Raw genomic sequence first — 16,649 nt, 5'->3', positions numbered from 1 at the left:
ACCTCCTTTCTACCTTCTGGATCACGTACAAAGTGTATCAAATTGCCCAAATCTAAATGACTTCTGGAACCCTGACTGCCAGAGATTCTGGGGAGTGTTATTTTTAGCTTTCCAGACTCTGCAGTATGTGAGGGCACACCAGAAGGAGAGTGGAATAAAGGTCAAATGTCAAAGCAGCATCAGCAGCACAGGCAGGTGGAGGCCTTGGACTGCTCTGTTCTGTTAGTTAGGGAGCAGCACGAGAGGAGGGACTTCATGATTGAAGGAAGGTGGAATGGGCTCCTTAGAAAAAGAAAAATCAGTGTGGCTGGGTTCTTTAGGACGTAGCCAAATTTTATATTTCTTTTTAACTACTGAGACTGTTATTTTCTCTCCTTGGAATTGACTTGGAATTGCAATTACTTGAACATGTGTTCCTAACCCCCATTAATGTTGTTGAAGATTGTGAGATTCTTTAGAATAACTACCTCCTCCAAAATAATTCCTTACTCCCTTTCCATAACGTAGATGAAAACACAATAATGAATGTTTTAGTAAAAAGAAATTGTTGGTAAGTTTTGCCAAAAGAATTTTCTGTGTTAATGCTTTGATATTAGAGAAGCACGTGGTTCTTATACCAAAATGGATAATGAGAAACTGTATTTTATTGATTTACTAGGAAATTTTATAGCAAATCTCAAAGAAGCTTTAGGACATCAAGTAACAAGAATAAATTATCTTGGGGATTGGGGCATGCAGTTTGGTAAGTAAATCTGAGGCTTTACTTTTCATATTGTTAAGTTTAATTTCTTTTAATATCTCATTATTTAATCACCTGGACAGAATACAGGCAGAATTCCATTGGATGAAGTAGTGCCTCCTACCTGTTTTTTTCCCCTAATGGCTCTTTTGCGTAAATCTTGTATATTACTTATTAGAGTAATTCTCACCATACAAGTAAGTTTTCGGGGAGGAAGCTTCATACAATCAGAACGAGACTTGATAAATACAGGCTTTTTTGGTTTTATTTTAAAAAAAGTAGCTTACGTTGGTTAGTTAAATGTAGAAGTAAGTATTAGGGAAAAAGTAAGCCTAGGTATACACCCTTCTCAAGCACAGGCCTGCCATTTTTAAAACTAGTGAAGTCCAGCCTCCCTGGTCCATCCTACATGAAATGTCGTACCCTGGGCCAGTGGCGTAAAGGAAGAACAGACTGGGATACTTTGGCTTCCCCTTAAATTGTACAAGTGGAGGTGGGGGGCGGTGAGGGTGAGGGTCAAAAAGAAAAGAGAGAAAGAGAAGAGTGAGACCCAAACAGTTCAGTGCCACAGATTGTCTCTAATGTCATGAGTTTACTCAGAACCGTTCGTAGCTCATATACTACAGTAATCAAGGTGTGGAAGGACAGGATAAATGAAGTTGCTATGGTAGTGAAGGACTGGTAGCACGTGAAATGCGAACTTTTTATTAAAATCTCTGGCAGCTACCGGGTGCATTTTAAGATTTAGCCCTAGCGTCACCTCTGAAAAGCATTCTCTGACAGCCAGACACACCCTTGCCCACTTTCTCACATCACCAAGTTCCTAGTACCCAGCTCTACTCAAATAGGCTTCTCTCTTACTGTATTCTTTTGTGTGCTTCTCTCCTCTGCTAGGTGAAATGTTCCATGAAAGCATGGGCTGTGTCTTACTTATTTTTGTATCCATAGTGCTTGGCACTTAAGAGGCACTCAGAATGATGAATGAGTCTGTCTTGGGAAGTATTTCACAATACTACTCCGAAAGAAAGGCTGCGTAACATTTTAAAGCTTCTGTAAAGTGCAGTGTGCACTGCCAGTTCTGAAGTTCACTGATACTATTATGTTCCATATCTAGTGAAATGAAATCAGTTTCCGAAAGACAGATTTATCATGACCTTCTCTTATGAATATTATCCTTTCAGTTAATCAGAATCCTTTTTAGACCCTAAAAAGGGTACAACTTGAACCTAACAGTGCCCTTACTATTCACTGTGGAGGAACAGAAAACATGCCCTGCATTTTATAAACCCACCTGCAGTTCACAGTGGGCACTGAGAGGTTTGGGCTCTAGGCTGAACAGTCAGATTTAATAGATGGCATCCACTTTATATCAGTTTGGCCAATTCACGCATTTCACAGCCATTAGCAAATATGTGATTATGATATTCATTACATTTTAGCTGCAGGATTTTATTGTAGTGGTTTTTTTCTAAAGGACTACTATGGTTAATGATCTGTCAACATTTCCATTATAACCATCATTGTTGAAGAGTTTTAATTTTGGCTGTTCAGCTATTCCCTATTAAAAGTTGGCAGACAGTTCCTAAGTACAGAATTAGTTTCTGAAAATGTATTAGGTTGAATGTTAAATGGAATTGGCCTTTACTTTTCCTATTTCTGTTTTTTAAAAAACTCTATACCCTACTCCCAAGACCCTGAATCATAATCACATTTGCTTTTGCTTGAAAGTGAATAGTGCTGGTATATGTTTTAGTCATCCTTCTAGTTCCTGTCTAAGCCCCAAAGATTGTCTACCCCGTGTTTAGTAACATCCCACTTTCTGCTGAGCCTACGTAGAAAAATGTACATCAATGTAGAAAACGTAGAAAAATGTACATCAACAAGGCCCAGTGGCAACTGCTCCTTTAGATCTGAAGCTAGGTAACTGACAGTTGTAGAAACAGATTAGTTTTTAAAGTAATTGCACTACCTGTAATTACTCTTGGCCCAGGCTGCATCTATCCTTTCGATCCAAAATTGTGGTCATCTTTTAGCAAAATATCTTAAGAGTATAAATATTCACAGCCCATACTAAGAATTTCATTGTAGTTTACAAACCTCAATTATTATTCTTTTAAAAAGGTTGAAATTAATACCTTCCCTGAACTCTGAACTTATCATCAAAGACTAAAAGAAAAAAAAATTGGCAAATAAAAGACAAATCAAAGCAGATCGGCCAGATCAAAGCATTATGTCACTTGGTCACCTTGAATGGGAGAAGTAATCAGGGCTGTTTCAAGTTTTATCTTCACTTATTTAAGAACTAATATTGTAACACTAAGCTAATCCTACCTTGTTTTATTTTCACACCTACAAGTTTAAAAAGTAAGTTTTGAAAACACTTCCCATCAGTTTCTTTTCACAGATTTTGAGTGTCTACTGCCTGGCATCACGATGTCCTTCCATAGAGTAGCTGCTCAATAAATGCTTGTTTTATTAATGTCTTGTAGGGAGGTGTTAGGCACCATTAGCATAAAGATAACTTAGTCCCAGGCTCTGCCTTGGATGAGCTCATAGTCTTGTGGTTTCTGTGGAATTTATTTCAGTGAGCTCTTCAATATATTGAATTTATGATTCAATATATTGAATTTGACTTGTGTCAGTTTATGAGGTAGTAGAATGTGATAGTGTGTGTTTTGCAATATTTTCAGGATGCATAATTATGAGAGGTTAATCTTTTTATAGAACTATACCTGTTCCCTGCCATGACTGTTCTCTACTGTTCGATTGTATAATCTTTTCATTTACGGATTACTGTGCTAGGTCTTTTGGGAACTGGCTTCCAGCTGTTTGGCTATGAAGAAAAACTCCAGTCCAATCCTTTACAGCATCTCTTTGAAGTAAGTTGGCAAGAAACAATGTTCGAAAATGCTTCAGATTCTTTTTCCAGAGTACAGTGCAGCTTCATAACATATTTTTAATCCCAGAGGTTTTAAAAAAAAATAAACTGTTCCTTAAAACAGGGACCCAAAACAATTGAAAATGTTGCTTATATTTTACTAGGGAGTTCCTTTCATTTTCGAATCCAGGTGTTTCTTTTAGTATTTTAGTTGATTTGGGACAGTATTTCTCCAGGTATAGAAACTTCTTAGCATAAACACACAGAATAACATATTCAGCCTAGAACTCTTTCAGTTTTTACTAGTTATGTACTGCAGTTTTCTTCATGGTAATAAGTATAATTCATTTAGCCTTGAGAAAACATGAGTGTATACTTTTTTGCTCTTGTTCTGATGTGGGGGAAGGCACATGTGTTTCTCTGAATTTGTGTGCACTTCTTTCATTTTTCTTTAAGCTCCTTTTCCTGCCTTTTGCCTGATGTGAACTTCTTTCTGTTCTACCTCATTTAGTCCGTTGGATACTCTGCTTTTCTGTCCTCAGTCCTTCCTGGAGTTCATTAATAAAGCCCTTCCTGTCCAATTAATCTCAAGGGATGTGTTTCCTTTTCATTGTCCCAGTTGTTATCTCTGCTGTTTCTGGGCCTGACAAGAAGGAACACAGATACTATGTCAGCCACGCTGGTGACGTACCCGGGATCAGACTAAGGATGTGTATGAGGAAGAGCACTTGCCAGACAATGTTTTACTTCTCTAGCCAGAGCCACAGAGAGCACTTCATCATTTTCCTTTGTGTTAAATTATTTTTCTCCTGCAGCTGGCTTTGTATCAATAGCTAAATTAACAAAACACGTTCTGATTCTTAAAGACCGTTAAAGGTTTGTGATTTCCTCCTGAGTCTTTGCCTTCACTCTCACTGTAAATGCCTACATTTTGATTTATACTATTAACCAAAAGATTTTTTTTCTCTCTTTCCCATTAAGAGTTTTATTGATAGTCAAGAGTTTAAAAATTAATAATTCTTTATGGTCATCTATAAAGCCTGCCACCTTAGTGCCTGGAATTTTTACTGTATTATTTTTTAAAACTGAATATTTGTGAGTATTTTTTACCACGAGGTTAGTGAACCTTTCGTCAGATCCAGGCCCCAGAGACAACCCACGGTGCAGAAAATACAAATACCCACTTGGAGACCTTCTGCCATTGAGAGAACATTTTTAAGAATTTAGAGTACAGGTTGACAAATGAGAGTTAACACTCTCACCTTTCACCCACCCAACCTCAGAAGTTTTTTATTTAATCCTGTAAATAGTAAATCTTTGTTGCCCATAATGATTTAAATATTTTAGTAAAATTTGTTCTTAAACTCCATAGAAACCTAAACATATGTTTCTTTCTATGCAGTTTAATACAGTGTCCTGCCTCTTGAGACTCATAAGAAGTGGGTGGGGTTTCCCTGGTGGCGCAGTGGTTGAGAGTCCGCCTGCCGATGCAGGGGACACGGGTTCGTGCCCTGGTCCGGGAAGATCCCACGTGCCGCGGAGCGGCTGGGCCCGTAAGCCATGGCCGCTGAGCCTGCGCGTCCGGAGCCTGTGCTCCGCAACGGGAGGGGCTGCAACAGTGAGAGGCCCGCAAACCGCAAAAAAAAAAAAAAAAAAAAAAAAAAAGAAGTGGGTGATCACACATCTCTGTTAGAGGTTGTTAATTGATGGACACACAAAAGGAAGGAACAAGGGCAGGGAGTACTTTTATGAATAACTAGAAACTCAAGGCACAGTGGTGTTGCTTTCATTCAGTGTTCTTTTGCCTAGTAGCTTCAAAGGGGAGCAGTATTTATAGACAAAAGAGGGCAAGTCAAATACACCCACCTTGCTATTTGTAATAGAAGATAGAAATCCATTAAAGTACTTATCTGCTCTCTTCCTCCTTCCTTTGCAGGATGGAGAAAATGCAGAGCCTAAAGTGGCAGACTCTAGGTTATTTTATCTTTGTGCTAATTTTTGCAGACCCAGGTGCATTTTAAAATTACAGCTGTCACTGTAGATTACTTTCAACAACAACGTTTAGTATAAATGAGGAACTTTTTCCCTTTTTTTTTTCGAGCGTTAAGCAAATATTAAAAAATGATTTTACCCTGTTCCTAAACAGAAAACCGGAACCTTGGTCGAACCCATTTTTTTCCTTCTCAAGTTATACTTGGAGCTCTTTGAGAGGAAGGAGCTGTCTTCCTGATCTTTTATCTGCAACCTCACACACCGTGCCTTGCAGTAAATGCTTGAATGAATTTGCCTCTTCCATCTAAGTTGTGGCATAAAGAAACCTATTGTATAGCTCCAAGGAAGGGCTAACTATCATAGGACATCCTATTTATCATTGGTCAAAAATCTAACTTATTTTATTATGCAGTTTACTGATGAAGAACCCAAGGGCCAGACCCAAGTTTGCAACACAGGCAGTTTGGCTCCGGAGTGTTCTCTGCACTGCACTGCACCGCCCCCCGCTGGCATTATGGAATACCTTTCTGAGCCATTCATTTCCAGTGGTTGTAATTACTTACAAAGCATTTTCCTTTCTTTCGTCCTTGAATTGCCGTACCAAGGGCACAACTAGTAGTTTAGTTTTGGCAGTTTCAACCTTCTGGTGTATTTGTTTTGAATTTGGCTTCGGCCATCCAGGAGCAGATTTTGTGGCCTACATCCCTCTAAATTGCACCATGATCAGTATGCCCCCAGTTCTGGTTTCTCGACCAGGTTAGAATTGATATTATATGATAGTGTTAGCATTTCTTTTCTGTGATGAAAATATTTACACCTACAGTCATTTCTCTGCTGCATTTCCACATTTGTGCTTTGCTTTATTACTGGTGTTTCTCTGCACCTGTAGTCATTCTTGTCCCAGGACATCTGGCCATGCTGTGCATAGACCTAGGACTTTTGTTAGACAACATTTGAAACCTTTCCTTTAGTTGTTCTAATTTGTTGTCACAAAACAGGAAGTGGTTTTTAATAGTTCCTCCCCCCTGAATCAGCCTATGAGTTAAATAAATATTTGCTGTTTAAAATTCACACTGTTGATTCAAAGAAAACATTTGTAGTAAGTTTTGGAATACTTACCAAAAAGGCTTTCCACTTGTATCTAAAAGTAATTTCTTATGATAAGTTAGTAAGTGGTAAATCTAAATCATGGGCATATGGGAGTCATCATTTACTCATCTGTTTTAATAATTTTTAAAAGTAATTTTTCAGGGTTCCTCCTAGATTTAAACTACTTGACCTTGATAACACTGTGCCTCTAAGAACGTATAACCCAGCCGCTTTTTCTGCTTTTGGGTTTTTTTGGGGGGGCGTTGCCCTAGAAGGTTTTAGAACTTGACTTATTGGTGTTGCATATTAATTTGCATTTTGCGAACTATAGAATTCCTCTGAAATATGAGAAGCCTCTCCTAAAAGGTAAATATCATGCCAATAAAATATGCTTTAGTCCTGTACCATAGCACTGGCATTTTTAAAGTTTCAAAATGACCCCTATAGTATTTCATTATTTTTACCCTGCCCCTTTCTGAAAGGATTTGAGGTAATCACAGTGATGGGCGTTTAATAAAAAAGACATAGAAAGTCAGAGATGATGTATTACTAGGTAGTATTAGATAACAGACTTCACCCTGAGTTTCCCTGTATCAGTAGCAAAAAAAAAAAAAAAAAAGAAAAGTAATGAAAATAGGGCAGGACCAAAGCAACCAACCTGATGAGTGATAATGTTTACTTGCTTCCGTTTTTTAAAATGTGGAGGAAGTGTCTATTCATCAAGAGACCATGTGTTTTCTGGCTTTTGAATCTCAAAACAACTTCTCAAAGTAATTCAAGACTAAATTGATTCTAGACATATATAGGATTATTTATGCAGTTAAAAATTCTTATTTTTTAAAGAATTGAATTCAAAAGTTATTTGTTGGTTTAGGTCACTTTACTTTTTTCAGGAAAAATGACTGTTATGGTTGGTGTGGATTTTACTCATTATAACACTTACCTACAAGAAATAGCTTTTAAATTCTAAACCAAGATTGGAACGCAGCCATCACTTTTGAGAGCGGTGGGACTCAGCTTAAGTCAGTGTTAGGGGTTTCCCACCTCCAAGGTCACACTGAGGCTCTTATGTGCATCCCAGGGTGGCTTCAGTCCACATTGGTCTTGACTCACAGGCCCGGTACCCAAGCCTCTGCTTGTTCGACAGACTTCACCTGGAGGTCTTGCTGTGGCCCAGTTCCACAGGCCCAGAGACCAGCCTCCCTGTGTGGGGACACTGTGAACCATTGCCCTCTGAGGGCCTGCTGCCACCTGAGGGGCTGCTCAGCTCCTGTTCCCGGGAGTGTTTCCCTCAGCTCCTCCTCCGTCCAGGCAGTTCTCCTTTCCTCTCTCCCTGCAGCTTCTCCACTTCACCATTGCTCTTGACCATCTTCCGCAAAGCCACGTGCCTTTCTCCCTCACCCCTACTCCCCTGGGACAGCACTACAGTGTCCCATTGTCCTCTGAGTGTTCTTAGAGCAAGGATAGAAATACAAAGCAAGGTCAGAATACATGTTAAGAGCTCAGTCATTATCTCACCCTACTGAAATGTATGAAAAACAGTTTTCAGCATGAGGAAAGTATTTATTAGGCACGAGTGCATGGTGATCTCCAAGTTAGTAATTATCACCCTTGGATAAAGGTGTAAGATATCATGGATGTTATTGTGTATGTACAGAGGATAAAAATAGGAGATTCCAAACATTAAAAGAAGATGAAGGGATGGTAAAATGCTGTTTATATGCTGCTAATGATGTACTAATGAGAAATTTGGTAATTAATAAATTACTTCAAATGAGTTATTTTTTTACATAGGAAGTTTTGACTTTATTAGCTGTTTGATGTATTAAATTATAATTATATTAACTTGAATTTCTTTAATATTTCATTTAACATCAGGAATCAGTCTCAACCAGAGAAATTTCCAATCAATACATGAAACTGAAAATGAGCTTGTTTGAATTATAATCATGAATTTGATACATGTTATTTTCTTTAAAAATGAGATCAAAATTAAATGCATTCTAAGATAGAGGACAAATAAATATTCAGATAAAAGGGTCTTTAGTGTCCAAGTTATGCTAACCATCCTTAGCAGTTACTCTCAGTTTTAAAGACAAAAATAACCAGGGATGGGGTTAGAGCCCTGCAACCAAGGAATTCAGCTGTGCCTATGTGGCTAATGATTTTCTAGAATCAAATTTAATAAGACTAAGAGGGAGTGAGAGCATTTTCTGCTACTTTAATTTTTCACACCTATTTCTTTACATTTGGGCAGGTCATCCCAAGAGCTGATTATAATTAATCAGTTAAATTAGAAATAAAATGTCATGTTTTTTGGCAATCCCAACATCTAGAAATAGTGAAAAGGAAGGATTAATATTCATTTCAGGAAGTCTCAGGCATTTAGTTTACTCTCTAACAAATACAGCTGGCTTTTGCTTTCTAGTAACTAAAAAGAAAAATTGTTTCCATTCTCAGAAACACTTTTCTTCAGCCACACTCTTATTTATCATATCCAAAATTAAAATTTCCTTTTTATTTCCTTTGAGTCTGGATCTAACCCCAAAAGGGAGCTGTCTTCAGAATACATACTTTCTGGGCTTCCCTGGTGGCGCAATGGTTGAGAGGCCGCCTGCCGATGCAGGGGACGCGGGTTTGTGCCCCGGTCTGGGAGGATCCCATGTGCCGCGGAGCGGCTGGGCCCGTGAGCCATGGCCGCTGGGCCTGCGCGTCCGGAGCCTCTGCTCCGCAACGGGAGAGGCCACAACAGTGAGAGGCCCGCGTACTGCAAAAAAAAAAAAAAAAAAAAAAAAAAAAGAATACATACTTTCTAAGGGTAGAGGGTTCATGGTAACTGTAGATTAAAAACTGTCTATAATGTCAGAAATGCAGAGTGTAAAATTTACTTTGTGAAGGAAAACGCATTTCTTTTCTAAAACGTTGATGAATGTTAACAATTAGTCTTATATAGTGCATTTACAAGCAGATTCTTAAGTGCTAATTAAGGCTCTTCTCTTGTTTGATAGTATCAGTTGATTTTCAGTAATGTTTGGTTTATCACTACAAATTGCTGAAATGCCAGGGTTCTTCAAGAATTAGGAAGGGCTTTTTGTTTTGTTTTAATTATTTCTATTTTAAATTTTAAGAAAGGGAAAATACTCTGGTGATTTTTTTCTAAAAATATTCTTATCAATATTTTGAACACTTATTAGATTTCTAAATGTTTGTCTATTTGAGTTTAGGGTCCTAGATTTAAAAAAACTAATACCTTTCCTCTTGTGAAAATAAGGATATTATTTGTATATTTGATTAGAAATTGAATACACACACATACACATACACACGTGTATGTGAGAGAGAGATGGAGAGAGATGGGAAGAGAGAGATGGGGGAAGGGGGGAGAGATTAACTTTGAATCACAAGCCATTTATAGACACATATATATCTTTACTCCTGTAGGCTGGACTATTACGCAGTTGTCAACGGATAGGTCATTCAAAGGTCAGGAAGTCTGACCTGTGCCTACATATCAACCTCGACTGGAGGTTGATATGTAGGCACCCCCCGTGTAGCATGCAGTAAAATTCCAAACTCCCAGAAGGAAAGCAGGTGTTTGGCATAAACCATATTGTTTGCATAAAGAGTTTAGGCACCGTGAGCCACTGTTATCAGTTAGGTTGGTGGGAACGTTCTCAAAATTCAAGTTCCCAAATGCCAGCCAAGGGCTAATCTTGCAAACAACACATTTTAAGGATAACAGTTTCCAGGCCTGCTACATTTACTCTTTTCTGCACAATATGCTTTAAAGAGGAAAAAAAAAAAGATAAGGTAGTTTTAACCTTAATTTAGGAGTACTGATTTATTTACTTCTGCCATTCCAATAATTAACATGAGCCATCTATGAAAGGTGAGACATTTTTAGCTTGAGATAGATGTTTAATGCCCTGCCCCTTTTGTTGGTAGTATCTAGTGGGTATAAGCCACATTATGATTGTGTCCTAAAGTATTCTCCAGCAATAAAATCACTTTTGCTACCCAAGTGCTGCTGCCATGATATTTTGATGATCTTACCGTAAGAGTTTAGAGGCCTCATATTTTTTGGTAGTTTATTTGCCAATTTTTATTACTTTCATGCTACTTTAATAGCTTTCTGGGAAACAATATGAGGATGGTAAATTTATTGTTCGTGTTTCACCCTGGAAGTGAGTTACAACTTGTAAGTAAAATTTTTATAGTCCCTAATGCATAACTTCAATATTACTTGAGCTGTAGTGTTGATACTTTTATGTCATTTATTAACCTTGCATTTTAGAGACTGGAAAATGATTCTATGAACACAGAATCCTAGAACTGGAAGAGCCCTTAACAAGCCATCCAACTGCACTCCTCTCATTGGGTTGGGGCAGAACTAAGCCAGCCAGGACAGATGGTGCAAAAACACTCCGGAAGTGACTGCTCCACACAGTTCTCAAGAGCCCAAGTTGGAGTATAATTAAGCTAACTATCCAAAAGTTCTTCCTAAATCACCTGTTTTTTTCTGCTCTTTGCAGATTTAGAGAAGAGTTTAAAATTTTTTTCATTAAAACAACGGCTGAATCACCCTGTGGCCTATTCTTTTCCAGATTGAACCATACTACTAGCTTCAATCTTTTCTCAGAGAAGTTGCAGCAATAATTTCACTTTTTTTTTTTTTTTTAAAGAAGTAATGCTAGCTTAGTCTAAACCAGGCATTCTTTTTTTTTAGCTGCGGTGTGCAGCATGTCGGATCTTAGTTCCCAGACTAGGGATCGAATTTGCACTCCCTACAGTGGAAGTGCAGAGTCTTAACCACTGGACCACTAGGGAAGTCCCTATTTTTTTTTAATTTATTTATTATTTTTGGCTGTGTTGGGTCGTTGTTGCTGTGCATGGGCTTTCTCTAGCTGCAGCGAGCGGGGGCTACTCTTTGTTGGGTGCGTGGGCTTCTCATCACGGTGGCTTCTCTTGTCGCGGAGCACGGGTTCTAGGTATGCGGGCTCAGTAGTTGTGGCTCGTGGGCTCTAGAGGACAGGCTCAGTAGTTGTGGCTCACGGGCTTAGTTGCTTCATGGCATGTGGGGTCTTCCCAGACCAGGGCTCGAACCCATGTCCCCTGCGTTGGCAGGCAAATTCTTAAACACTGCGCCACCAGGGAAGTCCCTAACCAGGCATTCTTAACCTAAGGATCTGTGAACTTGGATGAGAAGAAAAAATTACATATTATTTTCAGTAACCTCAGTCAGAAATTTAGCACTTTCCTCTGTTTCTATATCACAAATATTTTTTAAAATTTGAATAATTGTATTTCAATGTAATTATTTCCTTTATAATCCTATGTATTTTACTTTATGCATTTTGAGAAGGGGTAATTAGGGCTCACTAAGGTAAGGGTTCATGGCAAAAAAAAAAAGAAAAGAAGAAAAGGTTACACTCTGTGATGAGCACACTTGTATAACCTTTAAATGAGAATTCTCCAGATTGTTTGTTTTCTTCTTTTTGTTTTTGGAGATAACAGTGACTAGTAATGTACTTCATTTAATGTACTATTGTGCCTTTAGGTTTATGTACAAGTTAATAAAGAAGCAGCAGATGATAAAAATGTAGCAAAATCAGCACATGAGTTCTTCCAGCGATTGGAACTGGGCGACACACAAGCACTTGCACTCTGGCAGAAATTTCGGGACTTGAGCATAGAAGAGTACATTCGGATTTACAAGGTGCCCGCCCACTCTCCTGCTCTCCTGTCATGGTGGTGCAGCTCTTGACGGGTACTCCTGGGTAGGAGGGTTGCTTCTGAAGCTCATATTTTAAGAACAGATTTGTCATTTGTCACTGAGTTGATAATTGGGACTCAGATATTGTTCTTTGGGCTGAAAGCTAGAGCTACAAAATAAAGCCTGTGAACTTCACAGGCTGAATGTGAAGTGACATCCTGATACTTCATTTCAGGATGGCTTTTCTCTTCTCTTCTATCATTCCTTCACTTTTTCTTAATCATTTTTTCTTCTTTTGCTTCCTTAGGCATATATGTGATGGCTATAAATTTGTTTGTCTAAAAACATGTTGGTGGGAGAAATACAACAGTGAATAAAAGAGATATAAGTTCTTTTCTCATGGACTTTACACTCCAGCATGGACACAGCAGATTGAACAAATTCAAAGCAGTGCAAATTCAACAAGAACATGTACAGTCTGTTAGGTGGTGATGATGTATGGAGACAAGTGAAGCAGGGGAAGGGGGGGATCAGGGGTGCTGTCTGAAGAGAGTTTCAGAAAAGATCCCACACGGCTGGAGTAAGGAAGCAAGATGAAGAAAAGTGAGAGAGGAGGTTGAAGAGGTTGTAGAGTGGGGCGGGATGTAGGACATTTTACAGGACTGTCCAGTCTAGCTTCCTGCTGCAGTGGAAACGTTCTCGATCTCTGCTGTCCAATATGGTAGCCTCTAGCCACATGTGGCCCTTGAGCACTTGAAGTGTGAGTAGCGTAACTGAGAAAGTAAATCTTCAATTTTCCTTAATTTGAATTTGAATAGCCATATGTGTCCAGCAACTCCCACGTTGGACAGCACAGTACCACTGTGGGGGCTTGACCGTGCGGGGGAGCCGTTAGGAAGGTTTGAGTCACGCAGTGACTTGATTTCATTCTTATTTTCCCCATCTGTCTGACTGTAGAACATCCTATTTTGTCTTAGGGTAAGATAATAGGACATATGCGTAACTTTTTTTTCTTTTGTTTCCAAATCCTTTTAGCGTCTAGGAGTACACTTTGATGAATATTCGGGAGAATCATTTTATCGTGAAAAATCTCAGGAAGTCTTAAAGTTGCTGGACAGTAAAGGACTCCTACAGAAAACAATGTATGATCAGGTTACTGTTCTTTAGAAAGTTATTCATTCTGCTTTGAAGTTGGTATTGACGTTTTCTCTCAGTAAGGAGAGCAGGATGTTGTGTGCAGCCTTCCTGGCATTTCTTACAGTGCTTTTTGCTCTTCAGAGTACTTTCCCACATGGTGTCTCTTGCTGCCATAGCAAAATCCTGGTAAGCTTGGGAGAAAGAATATTATCTTGTCATTACATATGAGGAAAAAAGCACAGAAAGTATAAGTGACCTGCCCAAGGTCACACCAGCTGATAATGGTAACTGGAAAAGGGAAATAGAACGCTTTGTACTCAACCCTGCCTTTGTAAAGATTCCATCCTGTTCCAAAAGGATTTAAAGCAGTTTATAAAAACAGGTATACTGAGTTCGATGGGGGGCAGGAGCAGAGAGCGGCCCCCAGAGCGGCCCCCAGAGAGCCCCGAGCAGCCTCACCGCCGCCGCGGGCCTGGTTGCCATCACAGCCCTGGAGGAGCCGCAGCCGTGAGCAGCGAGGCCGAGACCTAGAAGCCGCCCTCAGCGCTGCCGACACCGAGCCGGGCACGACGGGCGGCGGCGGCCAGGGCGGCCTCGCATCGGCGGCGCCCGCCGCAGGGGACAAGAAGGTCATCGCAGCGAAGGTTCTGGGAACATAAAATGGTTCAGTGTAAGAAACGGATATGGCTTCAGCAACAGGATCGACACCAAGGAAGATGTATGTGTACACCGGACTGCCGTAAAGAAGAAGAACCCGGGAAGTGCCTTCGCGGCGCAGGAGACGGAGAGACTACGGAGCTCCATGTTGCTGAAGGAGAAGAGGGTGCGGGCAGCAGACGTTGCAGGCCCTGGGGGGTCCAGCACAAGGCCGTACACGTGCACCAGCTCATAACCATCACAGCCGCTCTCCGCGTCGCAGGGGGCCTCCACGCAACCTCCAGCAGAATTACCGGGACAGCGAGAGAGGGGAAAAGACGGAGGGATCCGAGAGTGCCCCCGAAGGCCGGGCCCGACAGCGGCGGCCCTACTGCAGGCGCCCACCGTACTGCGTGCGGAGAGCCTGTGGGCGTCGACCACAGCGTTCCACCCTCCTGTGCGGGGAGAGCTGATGGAGGGTGCTGACATCCAGGGTGCAGGAGAACAAGGCAGACCAGTGGGACAATATGTATCGGGGTTATAGACCACCGTTCCGCAGAGGCCCTCCTCGCCAAAGACAGCGCAGAGAGGACGGCAGTGAAGGAGATAAGGAAAATCAAGGAGAGGAGACCCAAGGTCGGCAACCCCCTCAACGTCGGTACCGCCGCAACTTCAATTACAGGCGCAGACGCCCAGAAAACCCTAAACCACAAGATGGCGAAGAGACAGAAGCAGCCGATCCACCAGCTGAGAATGCGTAGGCTCCCGAGGCTGAGCAGGGCAGGGCTGAGAAAATGCCGGCTTACCATCTCTGCCATCATCGGGTTAGTCATCCAACAAGAAGAAATGAATATTAAATTCCAGCAATAAATGAACAAAAGATTAGAGATGAAGACCTTAAGTGCTTGCTTTTTGCCTGTTGACTAGATAACTAGAAGTATCTGCATTATCTATGCAGCATGGGGTTTTTATTATTTTTACCTAAAGACGTCTCTTTTTGGTAATGACAAATGTGTTTAAAAAAAAAAAAGCCTGGATTTTCTCAATACACCTTCAAAGGTTTTTAAATTATTTCATATCTGGTCGAGTTGAAATTTTTAAGAACCTCATTTTTAATTTATAATAAAAGTTTGCAACTTGATTTTTTCAAAAGTCAACCAACTGCAAGCACCTGTTAATAAAGGTCTTAAATAATTGCTTTTTTTTTTTTTTTTTTTTTAAGGGTATACTACAACCCCAAGCTTTTGAAAGAGTAAGATGAGGAAATCAAGAAGCGGGGCAGAAAAAATAATAGGACGTCAGGGATGATATTAGTACATCATGTAACACACACTGGGATTCTGCTTCTTTGCTTAAGGTAGATTTCTAATTTAGCTTTGAGCTTCCTGTCAGCCAAACAAATGGCACCATTCATAGAAGCCTAGTCATGTGTAACACAGAAGCAAACCAGTTGCTTAGCAGTGCCATTTTTCCAGATGGCCAGCAAACACATGAAAAGATTCTCAACATCACTAATTATTAGAGAAATGCAAATCAAAAGTACAACAACGTATCACCTGACACCGGTCAGAATGACCATCATCAAAAAATCTACAAACAATAAATGCTGGAGAGGGAGTGGAGAAAGGGGAACCCACCTGTACTGTTGGTGGGAATGTAAATGGATACAGCCACTATGGAAAATAGTATGGAGGTTCCTTAAAAAACTAAAAATAGAACTACCATATGATCCAGCAATTCCACTACTGGGCATATACCCAGACAAAACTATAATTCAAAAAAACACACGCACCCCAATGTTCATAGCAGCATTATTTACAATCGCCAGGACATGGAAGCAACCTAAATGTCCATAGAGGAATGGATAAAGAAGACATGGTACATATATACAATGGAATATTAGCCATAAAAAGGAATGAAATGGGGTCATTTGTAGAGATGTGGACAGACCTAGAGAATGTCATACAGAGTGACGTAAGTCAGAAAGAGAAAAGCAAATATCATATAATAATGTATATATGTGGAATCTAGAAAAATGGTATAGATCTTATTTGCAAAGTATAAATAGAGACACAGACATAGAGAACAAATGTATGGATACCAAGGCGGGAAGGGGTGGGGAGGGAGGAATTGGGGGACTGAGATTGATACATATACATTATTGATGCTATGTATAAAGTAGACAACCGATGGGAACGTACTGTATAGCACGGGGAACTCCTGCCTAATGCACTGTGGTAATCTAAATGGGAGGGAAGTCCAAAAGGGAGGGGATATCTGCATGTGTACGGCTGATTCATTCTGTTGTGCAGTGGAGGCTAACACAACATTGTAAAGCAACCATACTCCAATAAAAATTAATTTTTTTAAAAGTGCCATTTTTCATAGTAACAAAGAGCTCGTCATCCTTATAAGAAAGACATGGAGAATGTGGTTCACGACCTCCTCAGTAATGTCCTTAAGGA

The 16,649-nt window shown here is 40.1% G+C and overlaps 1 protein-coding gene and 1 pseudogene across 4 annotated transcripts in view; both read left to right on the top strand.

Annotated features, from left to right (window-relative positions):
• The window catches only part of RARS2 (arginyl-tRNA synthetase 2, mitochondrial), an 82,049-nt gene that overhangs the window by 53,979 nt on the left and 11,421 nt on the right, over window positions 1-16,649 (top strand). For all 4 annotated transcript variants that reach the window (XM_059083132.2, XM_067011439.1, XM_067011440.1 and 1 more), the window contains 4 exons: window positions 659-742; window positions 3,542-3,618; window positions 12,256-12,414; window positions 13,447-13,553. In XM_059083132.2, the coding sequence (XP_058939115.1) occupies window positions 659-742; window positions 3,542-3,618; window positions 12,256-12,414; window positions 13,447-13,553 (427 nt within the window). The remainder of the gene's footprint in view (window positions 1-658; window positions 743-3,541; window positions 3,619-12,255; window positions 12,415-13,446; window positions 13,554-16,649) is intronic.
• Window positions 13,639-15,076, top strand: LOC131768202 (Y-box-binding protein 1 pseudogene; annotated as a pseudogene).

The sequence above is a fragment of the Kogia breviceps genome, chromosome 13 (assembly GCF_026419965.1).
Source record: "Kogia breviceps isolate mKogBre1 chromosome 13, mKogBre1 haplotype 1, whole genome shotgun sequence".
NCBI lineage: Eukaryota > Metazoa > Chordata > Mammalia > Artiodactyla > Physeteridae > Kogia > Kogia breviceps.
Note: the sequence above shows the minus strand (reverse complement) of the source record. Positions and strands in the feature narration are given on the sequence as shown.